At 49.5% G+C, this 16,530-nt stretch overlaps 4 protein-coding genes across 4 annotated transcripts; 1 reads left to right on the forward strand and 3 right to left on the reverse strand.

The window, feature by feature from the left end:
• Positions 1-840: 840 nt before the first annotated feature.
• Positions 841-1,236, reverse strand: N7511_011410 (uncharacterized protein; the record flags this gene model as incomplete). The annotated part of the gene is made up of 2 exons (XM_057133787.1): positions 841-1,095; positions 1,120-1,236. 2 exons carry the CDS (start codon positions 1,234-1,236, stop codon positions 841-843), a joined length of 372 nt encoding a protein of 123 aa, XP_056978457.1.
• A 2,205-nt stretch (positions 1,237-3,441) lies between these two features.
• On the forward strand, positions 3,442-3,670 carry N7511_011411 (uncharacterized protein; the record flags this gene model as incomplete). Its single annotated transcript, XM_057133788.1, has 2 exons — positions 3,442-3,549; positions 3,596-3,670. The coding sequence occupies 2 exons, from the start codon at positions 3,442-3,444 to the stop codon at positions 3,668-3,670; spliced, it is 183 nt and encodes a 60-aa protein (XP_056978458.1).
• Positions 3,671-8,439: 4,769 nt separating this feature from the next.
• On the reverse strand, positions 8,440-9,126 carry N7511_011412 (uncharacterized protein; the record flags this gene model as incomplete). Its single annotated transcript, XM_057133789.1, has 1 exon — positions 8,440-9,126. The coding sequence occupies one exon, from the start codon at positions 9,124-9,126 to the stop codon at positions 8,440-8,442; it is 687 nt and encodes a 228-aa protein (XP_056978459.1).
• Positions 9,127-13,888: 4,762 nt separating this feature from the next.
• N7511_011413 (zinc-dependent alcohol dehydrogenase family protein) lies at positions 13,889-14,914 on the reverse strand (the record flags this gene model as incomplete). Its single annotated transcript, XM_057133790.1, has 1 exon — positions 13,889-14,914. One exon carries the CDS (start codon positions 14,912-14,914, stop codon positions 13,889-13,891), a length of 1,026 nt encoding a protein of 341 aa, XP_056978460.1.
• Positions 14,915-16,530: the final 1,616 nt, after the last annotated feature.

The raw sequence follows: 16,530 nt of genomic DNA on the forward strand, positions 1-16,530 counted from the left end.
TCTTGTTGCTCCAGCTATGCATGGTACCTTGCTGGACAGAGAGAAAAGGAGCGGAGCGACTTCTAAATTAATTATATGATCTCACTCCTGTGTCCACACTATCTATCGACGAGTCATGAACCTCAAGACAGCATCGAAGCTCCCAATACTAAGGGAAGTCCTCAACCGCACAGCCTCGCCGCCATATACTCTCGATGAACTTCGTGTTTTTCTAAACCACAACCACAGCGTTGAGATATTGGATTTCCTGGAATATGCGAAAATGTACGGAGAAACCAATGCCACTGTTCATGTTCAACTCGGCAGCCTGTCATACGGTTCTCTCGGGCGCCCCGAGGTAGATCTACTTCTCCAGCTTTGGCAAGGCCTCATATCGACATTTGTACTTTCTGGTGCCTCGCAAGAATTTTATTTACTCCCCTATGAAGAATCAGGTCTTCTAATTTACCGAGATACTACCATACCTCCGCATCCCTCCATCCTTCAGCCAGTTGTGAGGAGGTTGTACGATATGATCGAGGAGACAATATTTCCAACGTTTCTGTTTTGCAACTGGTACTAGAAGAAGTATGCCCAGCAATGAATTTTTTGTACACAGTTCATAAGAATGGTGCTGTAAGACATCCTTGTGAGGAACACAGAAGATCATGAGAGAGTTCAATGATCACTGCGGAAGACTAATGCAATGGTCAAATGCTACAATTCAGATGGACCCCAGACAACGGTCAAATTCCATGCTCGGTATATGGGAATCCCGCCCAGTGTTGCGGATAGGGGGAAGTTTGTTCCAGAAACGGGCTCTGTCTGAATATTCAGGAGAATAATAAAACGAGCTACTGGCTAAACACCTACACCGCTGCGAATTCGCTGTTTTACTGCGGCTGCGAGACATATACCTCTGTTAAGTGGGTTCTGTGGGCCTTCCGGTTCTTGGGCTGCTTCTTTTGCATGTTGGTCTACAATCTCGTTGCCAATGACCCCTTGGTGCGCAGGAATCCATCGGGGTTCTATGCGGACACCCATTCCTGCAAGCTGCTGGATCAGGTCGTGGCATCCTGCTAGATAGACCTGTCTCGAGCGTGGTCGCCTGAGCGCCTTCAGCGCTGTTTAGCTGCCTACAAAGATGACCACCCCATTATTCGCCTGCTTAGCCCACGGCTCTGTGCTTGCTGAAATCATCTCCAGTGCAATTTCGATACGGTGGACGTGTATCATCTCCCATTTGGCAGTGGGCATGTTGATTCTCTAGGTCGACGATTGCTGCTGCTTCAATCCTTCCATCAATCCCGCTCTCGTCGGTGTACAGGACCAGGGGTCTTTCTCTTGCGTCTTTTTTCAGGAACTGATTATGCCGCTCCACCGCGACCTCTCTGATGTCGATGATGACCTGCGGCGGCGTTTGCCATGGCGCCTAGACGAATGCTTTTCGTATTTACGTTCATGATTCTGGCCAGTCAAGGCTTTATTCATGCGCAGTTCATTCGATTTTGGTTTATATGTATGAAGCCTATGTCTGCAGCAACCCTAAGCCTTGCTCGCTGGCAAAAGAGCCCCAAGCTCTAAGCTTGCGGGGGCGAAGCTTGTTGGCCGCACTCGCAGGATCACCAGGCGTTCACTGTGTCTCGTCCGGCTAGACTCCAAGGTTGAGGAAAAGATGCTTGTGGAGGCCATCAAGAAACGTAGGGAGGTTGGGTTTTGAAGATTGCTGTTGAGAGGAAGAGAACTGCTGTTCAGCATCTGCTAGAAAGCGCCGTAGTCTTTCGATTTCAGACGACATTTCGACTGGCTGTTTTTGGACGCGTTGAGGGTGACGTTCCAGTGCGAGGCTTTCTTTACATCCAATCATTCAACACGTGATGCCACGGGACCCAGCGTCCGGCTAAACCGCCGGCCGCAACCCATGGTAACCTCTAGACTATCTCAAGGCTCGTCTGGGCCTAGGATGATTGGGCTAGAAGCTAAGTAGTACGAAGAGCCAGTTCATATGACGTGTGGCCTTCTGTGTCACCTGTGCTCTCCAGCAGGTCCTACTGTGACTGATTCCCTCTCAAGAGGATTCTTCTATAAGCTAAGCCCTCTCGGAAGAAAACTCTTATTTCCTGCCTTCCAAGCGACCCCTACTCTTGAAATGAGGTAGCTGAAAATTATCTGTTGTCAACCTGGGATCGAATGTGATCCTAGGAACGTGAGGTCTCACTCGCGAGATTGAAAGTGGATCTAGCATGGGCCATCAAAATTGAAAATGCAAATAAAAATGCCGGGAGTAACAGCTGGAAAGGGTCAGGTAAATGCGCAAAAAATGGTGCAAAGACACTGATCGGAGAGGGACATAATGTATTCTCATTCCCTCAACATGAATAGCAACATGCTAATCAGGACAGGAAGGTGAGGCCTTGAGAATATGGCATAAGAGTGGATGCCTCACGAACACTTGGGTAGCAGGGGAAATAAATTCTTGCACCACACTGAAGGGGGGGGGGGAGGTGGCTGGGTATAAGGAAATGCGCGTCATTTGGAGTGGAGACTGTTGTCTGACCAGTAATATTCAATGAACACCCTACTTCTTTCCCTGTGTCTAGCGAGAATTAAATCCGTTCATTTATTGTCTTCGACCATAGACAACCGTATAATCACCGACTACCAATTTCTCGCCCGTTGACCCTCATACTTCCTTTAATCATTGTCTAGTCGATACTGTAATAATCCGGTCATTCTGTTGATATTTGGCGTGGAAAGGGTCGTTGAGTCAATTGCCAAATGCCGTTACATGTTATCATCCATCACGCTGTACAAATGACCGAACTTCCCCAAGCAGCCATTTACTATTTAATTATTATTGACCCTCAAGATCATAATTCTCTGTTATATAGTAAACAGGCCTCGACTTGATGCGTCCCTCGGCATCAGGCGTCGAAATAGACGTAATAATGAATCGCCTGGCGCACTTTACGTTGATCACCTGCTGGAATGACCAATTCGGATTTTTGCTAGTCATGTACTCTCAAGACCGCAGTTTCTTGAGCACGAATTCCTCGACTACCTTTGGTCGTGGGTTTGAACGCAAGATTTGTTGCCTGCCGTGAACTCCTCACCTGCCGGAGGACTGTTTAACGTCCTAATTGACCACGAACTCTAAAGACCACGGTTTCTGGAGCGCAGCACTCCTTTTCAACGAGTAAATCCATAAACATGAGAGAGCCCTTGTTTCTGTACAAATACCTGTCTGTAGCCTTCAGAATCCTTTGGTGTCACTTGGTCTATACCTGCGATTATTTACTGCCCCAGTTTCATTTAGTCTTTTCTCACAGGGACGAGTCTCTTCATATGGCTTCCACACTTCCTTCCCCGCCCATTCGATCTAAATCTGTCAGAAAGTCTAAGCGCCAAAAACAAGGCCGTCGAAAATCAAGCCTTATGAGAAAAGCGGCCGAATATAGCAAGATGTGCGATGCTGATGTCTGTGTCGGCATACGCCTTCGGGAATCCGGCGAAGTTTTCATCTTATCAGCGGATTCTTCGGGATTCTGGGCTTTTCTTGGCTCGCAATTGGTATGCTTCCAACTGTCCCTCACGAAAAGCCGACTAACTTGTCTAGAACTCCTACTATCCAGCCCCAAAACTAGTGACTGATCGGGATCTGAAGTTTGTTGATAAAGACACACCGGAATAATATTTAGTAAATGAAACTTAGGACGAAGGCGGTACTTCCACTAGACTAGAAGCTTTGCATTTGATGATTTGCTTGGCCTTTTCAGTCAGCGACATAAAGCAACCATTGATTGTTTTTCTTTCCCCCTTTTCTTGATAGTTCAAGTTACTGAGCGTAAAGCCCGATGAGCTGAGGTTCCAAAGCTGAGGTTCCAGAGTGGATTAATCCTTCACGCGCAAGGATTCGCTACAGTACACGCAGTAGTGTCTGAAGTCAGTAACGGCTACTTATCGTTCTGATGATCCTAAGAATCGAGGTGGCAGATGTGGCCGATTCATCACCTGTATGATTTACCGTCGTGACAATGCGTTTTTTATATACAGTATTAAAATAAGCCCGTATCATCAATGACCAGCTCTCGTGAAAGATGAACAATATGTTATGAGATTCAATAACTTATAATGCGTCTATTGGTCAGTACGGAAAATATGATTGGTCCACTACGTAACAGACCATAATTCCAGGCCTGAGAGATATGGGTTCAAATTGGGCAGGTCACGGACTTCACTAACAACATATAGCTAGAAGGTTGAAATAAATTCTTGCAATGGACTGGGACTTACGGGGGGGGGGGGGTGCCTAGGTATTAGGGAATGCGCGTGACTTGGGGTGGAGTCTGTAGTCTGGCCAATCACATTCAATAAACACCCTACTTCTTTCACTGTCTGACAAGAAAATCATTGAGTCTGTTTACTGTACACGTTCATTTTATGAGACAACCGATTGTTCACCGGTTGCAAGTTTACTTGCCTGTTGACCCTCATGTTTATCGGTGTCTTTGCACCGCTCTACAGCATGTTGCCCAACTATGTCCGCCCTATGTTGCCCAATTAACGGCCTCTTCTTTCTGCCCACACTTGTTGCCCTCATTTCATCTTTGTGAAATTTGGACCGAGTATCGGTCCAAATTTCACATTCTACGTCGCGAGATCCTTACTTCCTAGGATCATCTTCAACCCCCAGATCTATGGCATGGTTACTAGGAAAGCAATTATTCAGAGTCGAGAAATTACACACCAGTTACTCTGTATCTTCGCTAGCCTTGAGAGCTTCACATATTCTGGGAGCTATCAACAAAACTTAGATAACAGTAGCTAAACAAATGCATCGCCTCAACAGGCCTAAATTCGGACAAGCACCCGGGCCTTCATTTCCAAAGTCCCCTGATTTCTACTCCACAGGCGCAGGTGCAGTGTACAAACAAACAAACAAACAATTCATTAACGCCCGGCGGCTAAGCCGAAAGGGCAACTATCGCTGATCTACTATACATGTCATAATATATACAGTACTGTGTCTCATCAGAGCCCATACATGATTGCATTCAGAGTATGTCGTCTCAGATGCTCGTATCGCAGCGGATTCTCGTGGGTTAGTAGTTTGTTAGTAGGCTGACTTGAAGGCGCTTCTCCAAGTTTTCAACATCCTATCTTCGGCAGTTGAAGCGCGTCTACCGTTTGTAGCACGAGGTGATGGGTGAGTAGGGTCGAAAGAGGGGGTGTGGGAGTTGTGTTGGTCGATATGTTTAAGTGGCCTCGAGTCGGCCTGTCGCAATGGCGAAACGTATAGAGGCCCGTACTGCCTCTAGGTTTGGCGTCCACTTCTGATCATCAGAAGGCTGTCTCCCTCCTAGGAAGAAGGAAATATTTCCGCGGTGAATCTGGGTGCATTGTAACATTTTCGTCCGGTGGGCAGTCCACTTCCGACATCGGAAGAGGAAGTGCTCCACGGTCTCTCTCGCTTGTCCGCAATCGCATTGGTCCGTTTCTGCTACATTGCAGATATAATATTGCATTGGTATACTAAGATCTAGTCTGTTCTTTTAAGCCAATACAACGGAGAGATGGGCAATTTCCCCCCATGCTTTCCCAGCTCCTTATCCAGCTCACTAGTACTCTTATTCCTAGATGTCCGTAGATCCTCTTGCCTTCAACATCTTAGCCTTTGGGGTTCCAGCAGGACCAAAAACCTTCCCCCACACTCATATACCCGTTTGCTCCTTAAGCCCACCCTTTAGGCCAAGTTGCAGCTCTGTTAAGTCCCCTTGGGGTCACGGCATAACAACCTTCCTGCTTCTTGTGAACCGACATGCGCATCCGTCCTCTCGGGCTATACTGACAGTGTTGTAAGGATCTCTAGTCGGCAGCCGATGGTGACGCGCCAACCTTCTTCCTAGCCATCGTTGCCATAGTACACCTCAGTCCACAAGTTGGCGTGATTTCTTGCTTCCTGATACCTAGTATCCTCTCGTTCTCTAGGCCGACCATGTCTTGCAGATGGTCTCTTTATACACCCAGGCCTGCAGCGTATAATCTTTCCATCCACTAACCAAAGTATCCTCCGATTCGGGGTAGGGAGCCAGCAGCCGATGGCGATACACCTTAGCCCTAATCCCACAAATCCAATTCTACCCCACAGGTGTCCTGCTCGACTTCGATCCGCGCCTCTGAGAGGCTCTGTGAACTCCCCTTGGGGTGACGGCATGAGAGGTTGTAACCGTTATCGTCGGATGGTTTTTAAATCGTTCCTGTGTGCCAAAGGGGCCTCGAGGTCGCTAGAATTGCGGTGGCGGCAGGCCGCAACATTGCGGACTCGTTTCCTCTGGTCGTCATTGCGTCTCTCATTGGCTCTGGAGTAACAAAGACTCCAGGTTCGTAGCCCACGCCTCGTACAGGCTGAGAAATCCGACTTCGTAGGCCGCTCTCATATACAGTATATCTTCTGGGCGTCCTTCTATGATGGATGGGCTACTAGTAAGGAGCTAAGGGCAGACGCGGATATATATCATGATGTCTTGCTAAGACTACGCATATATGACATGTGCGAAGTCAATCAGCCTCTTCAGTAGTCGCAGAGATTGCCTTCATCAATATACTATGATCAAGTGAAATAATACCTGAAGATCCGATTTACCAACCTGCTACGCGCTCTGCCGGCGATGAAGCTCTGATGCCCGATAAATGACGCAGCGCCGGTTCCTGCACGAGCGTTTGAAGACGACCTACATGATCTGCGTATCACGCGATTGGCCATGCCAGTCAAGCTCATAGTCGGACTGTGACACGTGAGGCCAAGAGTTTTGATTTGGGTTCTGGTCCCCACGCCGCTGCGAGGATGCGGGTCCCTAGCCGTTTAGTCTTGTACGAACCATGTATGTCATGTAGGTTTGATTTTGATGTACAGAAAGGCCTTGTCCTATCTGGAAGGCACAAAAGCGCATGCTCTGATTCCGTTCCAAAGCGCCCTCGAGCCGGGGGGCGGGGTCCCCCAGAGACCCCCTTTACGGGGGTCGGCGAGGCAATTCCCAATTGCCGGGGGTGCCCTCCAAGGCGACGGGCAAGATGCGCTGACCCATGGACTAGTTTGTCGCACCGCCCGTTCACATTTGCTTGACACTGGTCAGAAAAGTGGACTCAATTTCAATTTCAGCACCAGACCTTTTTGTTTTGTCAACAATGGGAGGCCGTACTCTGGCGAAGAGGGCTGGCATAAGGAATCAAAGTATCCCTTAGTGGTTGACACGAAGGAGAGCCTTGACGTAAGTCAAAGCCACCACCATCAACGACAGCTCGTCGTACTGAGGGAGGAAGGCGATAGTACTTCCCGTGTAGCATACAAGAGAGAGGAAAGCGTCCAAGCGTTACACGCACTAGGATCACATAACACGGTGGGCCACGGGATATCAACGCAGAGCGGGAGGTGCATCACGGGCCGGGAACATATGCACCATGCAAATTCGTTAGGGGAATAAGACCCGGATTCCAATGATAGAAGGATGAGGAGAACTGATGGAGGGGCTGTTTGAGAGATGTCACAATCGACGGGCTGGCAGGGAAGTCTTGCCCGTCGCCTTGGGGGCACCCCCGGCAATTGGGAATTGCCTCGCCGACCCCCATAACGGGGGTCTCTGGGGGACCCCGCCCCCTGGCTCGAGGGCGCGTTAAAGCTGAACCAGAATATTCGCTGCAACGCCTCTCACAAAGAACGCGCTCTGTCCCCACAGCCTTGAGAATTTCATGGCCGCTACGTAGAGCAAAATGTGAGCTTTCCGAACGGGATGAGCAGTCATATGCTCTCCCTCTAGAACTTGATGGTCAGATATTCCGATGTCCATGCGTTGACGGAGCGTGACTGAACCCGCATTTGGGTTCCACGCTCGTATACCTTGGATTCTCAGCGGTCGCATTCGGGTACAAGCTTCATGAACGATTTGTAGGGCCCATCAAGGTTGAGATGGTGACCGTATGCCTCGCTGGATGTGCAAGTATTTGTCCTGCATAATCTTCAGGTCTTGGTATCGCCTCGTATCGATCACGGAGTTCAGTTAGAGTATGGAGACAGCATCTACTGCAGTAGACATCCATACCATCAGGCGGAACAACCACCCACGCCACAAGGCTATCGGCTATCCCCGTAGGTCTTCAAATTCTGAGAGACAGACTGCTATGCACTCCTTCGAGTCTAGATCAGATACAGTAGAATTCGAAAACAGATTACCCCTCAGAGACACACGCTTTCTATCTCAGCGCCCCGCCGCGATCGCGCTAAGCCGAATTTAGTCGGGGCTGGCCCGCCACCTTTTGGTTAAATATACTTTTGGTAGATCATCAATATTACGGTATATACACTTTCCAGCAAGTTGCCATGCAGTACAGTACGTACGATCTCATCATTCGTCCGGTCGGGTTAAACTAATCATATATCCATCCATTCTTTCATCCACCCGTAGTTCAGTCAGACCCAGCCCCAGGGCTGTTGGCTTCAAGTTGGATCATATCCATCTGCTCCTCACTGAATGTAGGACTCGGTGGAACAATGTCATCTCTGTCGGAATCTGAACCATAGATCGCACGTCTTCGGGCTCTCCGCTCAGTCTGTTCAGCGCGCAACCGATCCCGTTCTTGCCGTGCTCGATCAGCCGCCCTACGTTCCTCTCTTGTCTTCGTAACATGCTGACAGTCTTGGCAAACCGACAATGGCTTGCCGTCTTCTGAAGCTCCTGCCCCGAAATGTCGACATTGAAGGCAGATAACATAATGTTCCCCCGAAATTTGAATGTGGTTACCGGCCGTGTATCGATTGGTGCCTGGGAGCGGTTTGATACCACATTCCACGCACCATCGATTCATCACATCGAATCCCCATTTGGCCTTTTCCTTTTTTGTCATCTTATCTCCGAATTTTGCCTTTGGTCGCAGTCTAAGACAATCCCGACAAGCGTACAAGTCGTTCTGAAGTCCGAACCCAGCGGTTTCCCATTCTATCAATTTCGCATGGGTAGGAGGCGGTATTGAGCTGCGGAGAATTTGACACGAACTTCGCAGCCAGATGAGATTGGGCGCATCCGCATCGAGATAATAAGCTATAATTTGTAGTATCTCGGTAGGGAGATCAAGGATCGTGTTGGTTCGCGACATCACAAGAACACTTTACGTGGGCTCCGTTGGAGCAGTGATAGGGGCAAATATGGCGAATATTTGTGTACGTAAGCATATATTTAGTATGTTTTGGAGATAGGTTTCATATCCTTAGTAGGTCTGGTAGGGGAAACTGAGTTGCCATCGGGCGGGCAATTTTTGGGCTGCGTCATCACATGACTGCGTAGCTAGATCAAGTCATTCGCACAGTATCCAGTCGGCAAAAACGGTCTGTCAAGTGCTGGAAATTGCAAATACCGTAATATTAATAATCTACCAGAAGTACATTTAACCAAAAGGTGGCGGGCCAGCCCCGACTAAATTCGGCTTAGCGCGATCGCGGCGGGGCGCTGAGATAGAAAGCGTGTGTCTCTGAGGGGTAATCTGTTTTCGAACTCTACTGTAGGCATAGAGCGGTATATACAACATAAAATCGGAATATTACTGTACCGACAGGCGGACACGACTCACTGTATCAAGAGAAGAGGGGGGGGGAATTCTACTTCGAACTCTAACTGCGATATAAAATTTGCTGTGTTGTGTACCGAGCGGGAGCTAACCCCGGACCGATGGCGGACCCACCTTTGGGGGCCTCCGAGCCCCCTCCCACAAACACCCAAGAAACCAACACCAGCTTCTCAGTTGAGGACTTCCAGCCTCGTGTTCCGACCGAGCCGCTTCCTCACTCCCGTAAGAGAACACGGAGCGGTGATGCTTTCGCACCATCGGATGGCACGGGCCGCGTTACCACCAGGGAAGTGTGGAAACTCATCGACAGCCTGAAATTAATCATACACCACCAAACCGCACTCATCGAATCCACTAAAACCGAGATCGAGGAGGTCAGACACGACCAGAATGTCCTTCGTGATCAGAATGATAAGCTCCACGAGGAAATTAGAGCTCTGCGAGCACAAATCGAAACCCACCCACCAACACCTCCGTCCAGATCATGGGCCGCAGTTGCGGCAAGCGGCAGCGGTGCTTCCCCCCACCGACCCACCAACGCCCCAACAAGGACCAGAACTGCGTCCGTATCAGCACCCAGCGATCGTTCGTAGACCCAGAGGACAACAATAACAGCGATGGAAACATCTTCGGCCGATACCTCCCCACAGATTCCGCTAATACCCACATCCGCACCGCGCTAATGAACGCCCCATCAACCCAGGATGCGCAGGTCGCTGGAATTGGCACCACCAAGACGGGCTATGTGATTCGATTCAAGGACCCCGAGTCGGCCGAAGTGGCCCGCAACAACACTGAATGGCTGAATGAACTAGGAAATAGTACGAAACTGGTGAAACCGCGGTTCGGCGTCGTCGTGCACCGCACCCCAACAGAGGACTTTGATTTGGAGAATGCAAACGCCCGAGCTATTGAGAAAATCACGGAAGAAAACGACCTATCGGGACAGGGCTTCCGGATCGAAGAGGTGGCATGGCTCAAGAGGAAGGACAAGCCATTAGGAAAGTTTGCATCACTTGGGATATGGTTCGATTCTACGGAAGGAGCCGATTGCATCCTTAACAATGGCCTCTTAGTCGGCCAGAGATACATTGGTAGTGTAGAACGCCGCGAGATCAAGAAAAAGAGATGTTTTCGATGCCAGCGGTTCGGACACTTGGCGTGGTCGTGCAAGGAGACACCACGGTGCGGCCATTGTGCGGGCCAACACGAACGGCAACGATGCCCCCCAGGGGTCAGAGCCCGATGCCTCGACTGCAGCGGCGAACACCCAACTAGTGATCGACAGTGCCCTACCCCCGCAACTTCCAACCCCCGTCAATGTTAGAGACGAACCTACAAGTGCTACAGTTGAACATCATGAAATCGGGACCAAGGATGGAAGCGCTTATCAACGACCACCAAAGCCAAAACCTGGACGTACTCTTAATCCAGGAACCATCCATCACCGCCTACCAAACACACGTCAACCATAGCGCCTGGCGACTATATCGACCAACTGCCGAGACCGAGGGAGCTCGGTTTCGGAGTCTAGTCTATGTTAACCAGAGGGTCTCAACATCCTCACACCGACAGATCCCTTGTGACCATCCAGATGTTGCTGCCATCAAGATCTGGACGGCCGACTCTCAACTTCTTCTCTTTTCTGTTTACATCCCATGCGTCCCACTATATACGCCTGACAACGCGTCGGCGGAGCCAGCACTCACAGCAATCCAAGACACGATCACAGCTACTTTACGGGACGACCGACGGTCTACAAGCGTCGTCCTCGCGGGAGACTTCAACCGCCACCACCCAACATGGGGCGGTAACAGTATCCAACCGCGATTCATTGAAGACGCAAGCGAGTTGATCAACTTCTTTCAAGCGCACGGCCTACATAGCTGCCTCCCCCGGGGGACGGCGACCTATTGGTCTCTGAACGACCCGGGGAGACACTCTACTATTGACCAGACGGTAACGAATCGACCGGATCTGCTTATCAAATGCCATCTCTACCACGAAAATTACGGATCGGACCACCGTGCAACGTACTCCGAATGGAACCTCAGAGCTCAGCGCCAACCCGTCGCTAAGGCAAAGAAAGCCTACGACCGTGCGAACTGGAGCAAGATAGCCGAAGACGTGCTTCAACAAATGGGCCCATGGAAGGAAGTGAAAACGAGACCGGCGCTAGATGAAGTAGTTACAGTAAAATTCGAAAACAGTTTACCCCCGGACACTCACGTTTTGTTTCTCGGCCCGTACCCGAAACGACGCTAGTCCATATAGGGTTAAATTAGAAATTAATCCTGTCTAGCAGTATTGTCGGATTTAACGTACTGGGCTGTAATATCCCCTGAAACCAGGTAAATTACCGTATTTTCCCATGGAAAGTTCTAGGGGTGAAATCTGGAAGGGGTGGGGGAGATCTGGCAACCTGGCTTGATCCACGCCCACTCCATTTCTTCCTCTCCCTGTAGTGTTCATCTTCATCTACATCTTACTGTACATTACGAGAGCTGTACTTCAGTTTACTGCTGTAGAAGACTAACCCGGTAGGCTAATATGGTTCTCGTTGGTACTCCTCATGGCTCTTGCTCCCTTTCGTCGCTTTCTTTCGTTATTAGGCGTCTGCCACAATTGGTATCGCCCACCTATGCTGACAGACCTCCAGGGCCTTGATCGTCTGTAGATATGAGCTGCACCTCGTACCACGATGGTTACATGTCTCAACCGCAGGACCTTGAACCATGGGAAAATGATTCACAATATGCCCCTACACCAGGAAATTTTCGGAGCCCTCATGCTACACAGTCCGAGTGTAGTCCCTCCCCTTCGATCTCGCTCGAAGAACTGCCCAACGTCGCAGGCCGATTTCAACCGAACAATATACCTCTGCTCCAGGAATCTGAATGGGATGCGGACAAGATCTACGACGAGGATCTGCCGAGCTGTATCCACTACTTCATAGAATGGCGTGTCGCTCTCAACAACAAGGCCGTGGTAAAGGATACGGAAGAAGACCTGGTATTGGCCCCGAGCGCATACTGGCGGTTATTTTTGGAAAAAAAGCTACAAACTGTCCTTGGAGAGAAGGTCAGCCGCAACAAGAGAGTTAGGATCGACGACACAGCGATTGTCGTAGCAGTCAATGATCGTTCCCAACGTGATTTGACCAAGCGCTTCAATAAGACCGAAATTGTCTGGGCTCCTATCGAGAAACAGTTGCGAATGTGGTCGGGTCATTTCTGTCGTGGAAAGAGACTCACGTTGAGGGTCAGTTTCAACTATGTAGAGGATTGCACTTCGCCATCCGCTGGACGGAAAGGGGAGAAGAGAGGTAAATCTTCCGTCACAAAAAGAATGCTTGACGATCGGGATGCCCAGCTTGACGCCGAAGAAAATGCATGCGGCCAACAATCAATTTGGCGCCGTGTATATGACTTGATGAAATGCGGTTCGGCTGCATGCCACTTGGGTCCCTACTGTTGGCTAGACCCAATGGGGAAAAGGCATTACCGACTCCGCACGCAAACTCTCAGGCGTTTGGTTACCTTCGTCGAAAAGGGTGGTACCCTTGAGACGCATAAAGACGTCCCGGATGAGATCCGAGATGAGCTCTATATGGAGGAACAGCAGAGGCAGGAGAAGGAAAAACGCAGAGGCGGTAACGTTCTTGGAGATGGAGGGCCTTATCAACCTATCAACATCAATGTTCACCCATCCCACCCTACTGGGTCGGCCTCGACGACCCTGGCTGATGCCACAGCAGAGCTGAGAGCTATAAGTCCATTGAACGTCCCCGGGTTCAAAGATCTAGCTGTCAAAGAATACGGTGAGTGGCTCGCATCAAACGTATCCGATGATACCCTCAAGGATGGATTCCGACAAGCGTGTGATATAACGCTTTCAGATGGCTTCGAACTTGAGCACATCTTCAAAGATCAAAACCCAAATTTCTTCGTTGAAAAGGGAATCAAGCCCGGAATTGCCCGGAGTTTCGTAGAAAATATCCGTGACTGGGTCGAGAACGTGAAGAGGGTGATGCCGATCGTTGAGGTGATATAGAACAAATTTTGGTGTTGCTAGCAGCCCTCTGGTGTTTTGAATATTAATATTTACAGAGATATACATGTACAGGATGGAAATTCATAGGCCCGCCCAAGTACGCTTAGTCGTAGACTTCCCATTTTCCTACTTTCCTACTTTCAATCTCTTGGCAGCAATATTTCATTAGAGTGCTCCACGGCCGATACCGCCGTGGCGAGCTACCCTTTTTAGCAACCTATTTCGTGTCCTCATGAGTTGCTTATTTGGCGATTTCAATAATGACTTTGCCGATTTGTTGTCCACCCTCGAGCCTTTTATACGCCTCACGGAATTCTGCGAAGGGGTAGACCTGATCGATAATAGGTCTGACTTGGTGTCGTTCCATGGCTTGAAGCATAGCTTCGAAATCGATCCGCGAACCCACAGTAGATCCGGTTACTGTGAGGGATCGAACGAGGACATCGATTGGCGGAAGGCCGCCACCGAAACCGCTTGCGAATCCAATCAAGATGACGGCGCCAGTGATCTTGGTCGATGCTGCGGACTTCACGATAGTCTTCTCTCCGGCAATATCCAGCACCTTGTCAACACCTTTGCCACCCGTCAGAGCCAGGATCTCCTGATCCCAATCAGGGGTGGTACTGTAATTCACAACGGCATCGGCTCCAAGCTCTTTAAGCTTAACGGCCTTCTTATCCGAGGAGGTAATCGCAAGGACACGAGCGCCGAAGATTTTCGCAAATTGCAACGCGAAGAGTGAAACACCACCAGTGCCTTGGATCAACACCGTGTGGCCCGGCTGAAGGGGTTCAACTTTGTTGAGGGCTGTCCAGGCGGTAACAGCTGCACAAGGAAGGGAGGCAGCTTCAACGTAGGACATATAGTCAGGAATGCGGACAAGTGCGTCTTCGTTGAAAATCACGCATTCAGCTAATAGCCCATCGACAGTGAAACCGACGCTGCTTGAACGATATTCCGGGGTATACGGGCCAGCAATCCAGTTTGCAGTACAACCGACGGCGACGCGGTCGCCCTTTGTGATCCGTGCAACATCTTTTCCGACTGCAATAACCTCTCCTGCACCATCGGATACAGGAATTCCGTTTTCCTTGGTCGGCGCACGATATTCACCCCTCAAAAGGGCCGTGTCGCGGTAGTTGAGCGAAGTAGCGTAGACCTTAATCAGGACATCGCGGGGACCTGGACTTGGGAGAGGTTCATCACGAAGTTCGGCGGTAACTTTGTCGCCGGTATTGACGATGCGAACAGCTTTCATTTGCGTCATGTTCCGGGTATCAGGTTTGGCTTCAATTGAACAAAAATATTTCGAGAAACTAAGAATCTCTTCATGGATAGCATATGAAGGGGAGTTACGGAGCTATATAGTTTTGGATCCGTTGAGAAAGGTGCGAAAATGGTCAAAACGGTGACGTAAATGACACCTAAATTTCGAGTGAATTAGTGATGGATTACGATAGCACTGTCGCAGTCGCTGACCTTCTCATGAATTATAAATAATTTCTCCCGGGCTCCCACCGGTACGGAGATATCTCACCGGCTCTTGAGTTGTCGATCCGCTTCCATCGGTATCCCATCGGTACCCCATCGGTATCCCACAGCCGACGTTCGTGTACGTCGGCAAGGGGTGACTGTAAACCGTAAGTGGTTCTAGCATTACTGACTTCCTTTCAATAACCGCTTTACATGTGTTGCCTCGATACCCAACGACATATCTCCTACATCGAATGACTCGCTGTATACCATGACATAGATCAACTGCAGGTTCGAAGGATGGATTGATTTGGACGTGAAGGCTGCAAAAGGCAACATAGCTTAGCCGTAGTTCGAGCCCAAGCTGTGGGAGGAACCCAATGTCGACATCAAAGCTTCTTATTTCAAGAAGCAGCAAAAAGGTTAGCGGGGATGAAACTGTTGTGCGAAGGGTGCCTCAGCAGTCTACCGCCAGTATGTCCGTATTACGTAAGCTTGGTGCCAATAAGAGACCTTTGATCATATATCACATCACACAGAGGGTCTTTGTCAGAAGCTACAGTACAGGAAGAATTATGTACGTGTCATTCGGAAAGCACGTCCAAAGGGTGAGTGTTCAAACACCTTGCTCTCGATTGGGGATTTGATCCTGAGTGTTTCCTAGTGCCAGAAAAGGAGGTTTCAGCGAAAAATCAAACCATGGCCACTCTGAATTTTTTTGGGTATTGTAAGAAATAGGTTCTGGTGTCTCAAGGATCAACGGTTAAGCCTGCGTGCCGAAAGTGGCCTCTGGCACTGTCTTGTCGTTCCCCAACTTGGTTGATACACCGTTCAAGAAAGGACCCAAATTCTCGGTCGGGATCATCTGCGTAGTAGCTCCAATTGCGCCTTATGAAGCCTTTGAGTTCAGCAAAAAACTCCTCAATTGGATTCAGGTCAGGCGAGTACGGAGGTAAATAAACAAGTTTGACTCCCGCATCCGCACACATCTGCGAAATCCGCTCAGAGTGGTGAAATGATGCATTATCCATGACCAGAACAGACTTTGGCTCCGGCCATCTTCCGCAATGATGAAGAAGCTCATCGAGGAAATCTTCAAACACAGCGGTATCCGTTGACCCACGAAAGACACGCGTAAGCAAAATGCCATCTTGGGCATATGCAGGAAGAATTTGATACCGCTCGTCACGGTGAAACTGTGACACTTGTCGTGGTGCAACACCAAGTGGTGACCAGCCTGTCCGTCGGAAACCAACTCGTTTATCACATCCAGATTCATCAACATAAACAAGGTGGTACGATTCGAATTCCGACAGATTATGAAGATAAACTTCTCGTAATTCGGCACTCTGTTCTTTAGCACTCTGTCTGGCGGTCTTTTTGGACCAGCCTTGGGATACAAGGGCCCTC

The sequence above is a fragment of the Penicillium nucicola genome (genome assembly GCF_028828085.1).
Source record: "Penicillium nucicola strain IBT 29836 chromosome Unknown utg000014l, whole genome shotgun sequence".
NCBI lineage: Eukaryota > Fungi > Ascomycota > Eurotiomycetes > Eurotiales > Aspergillaceae > Penicillium > Penicillium nucicola.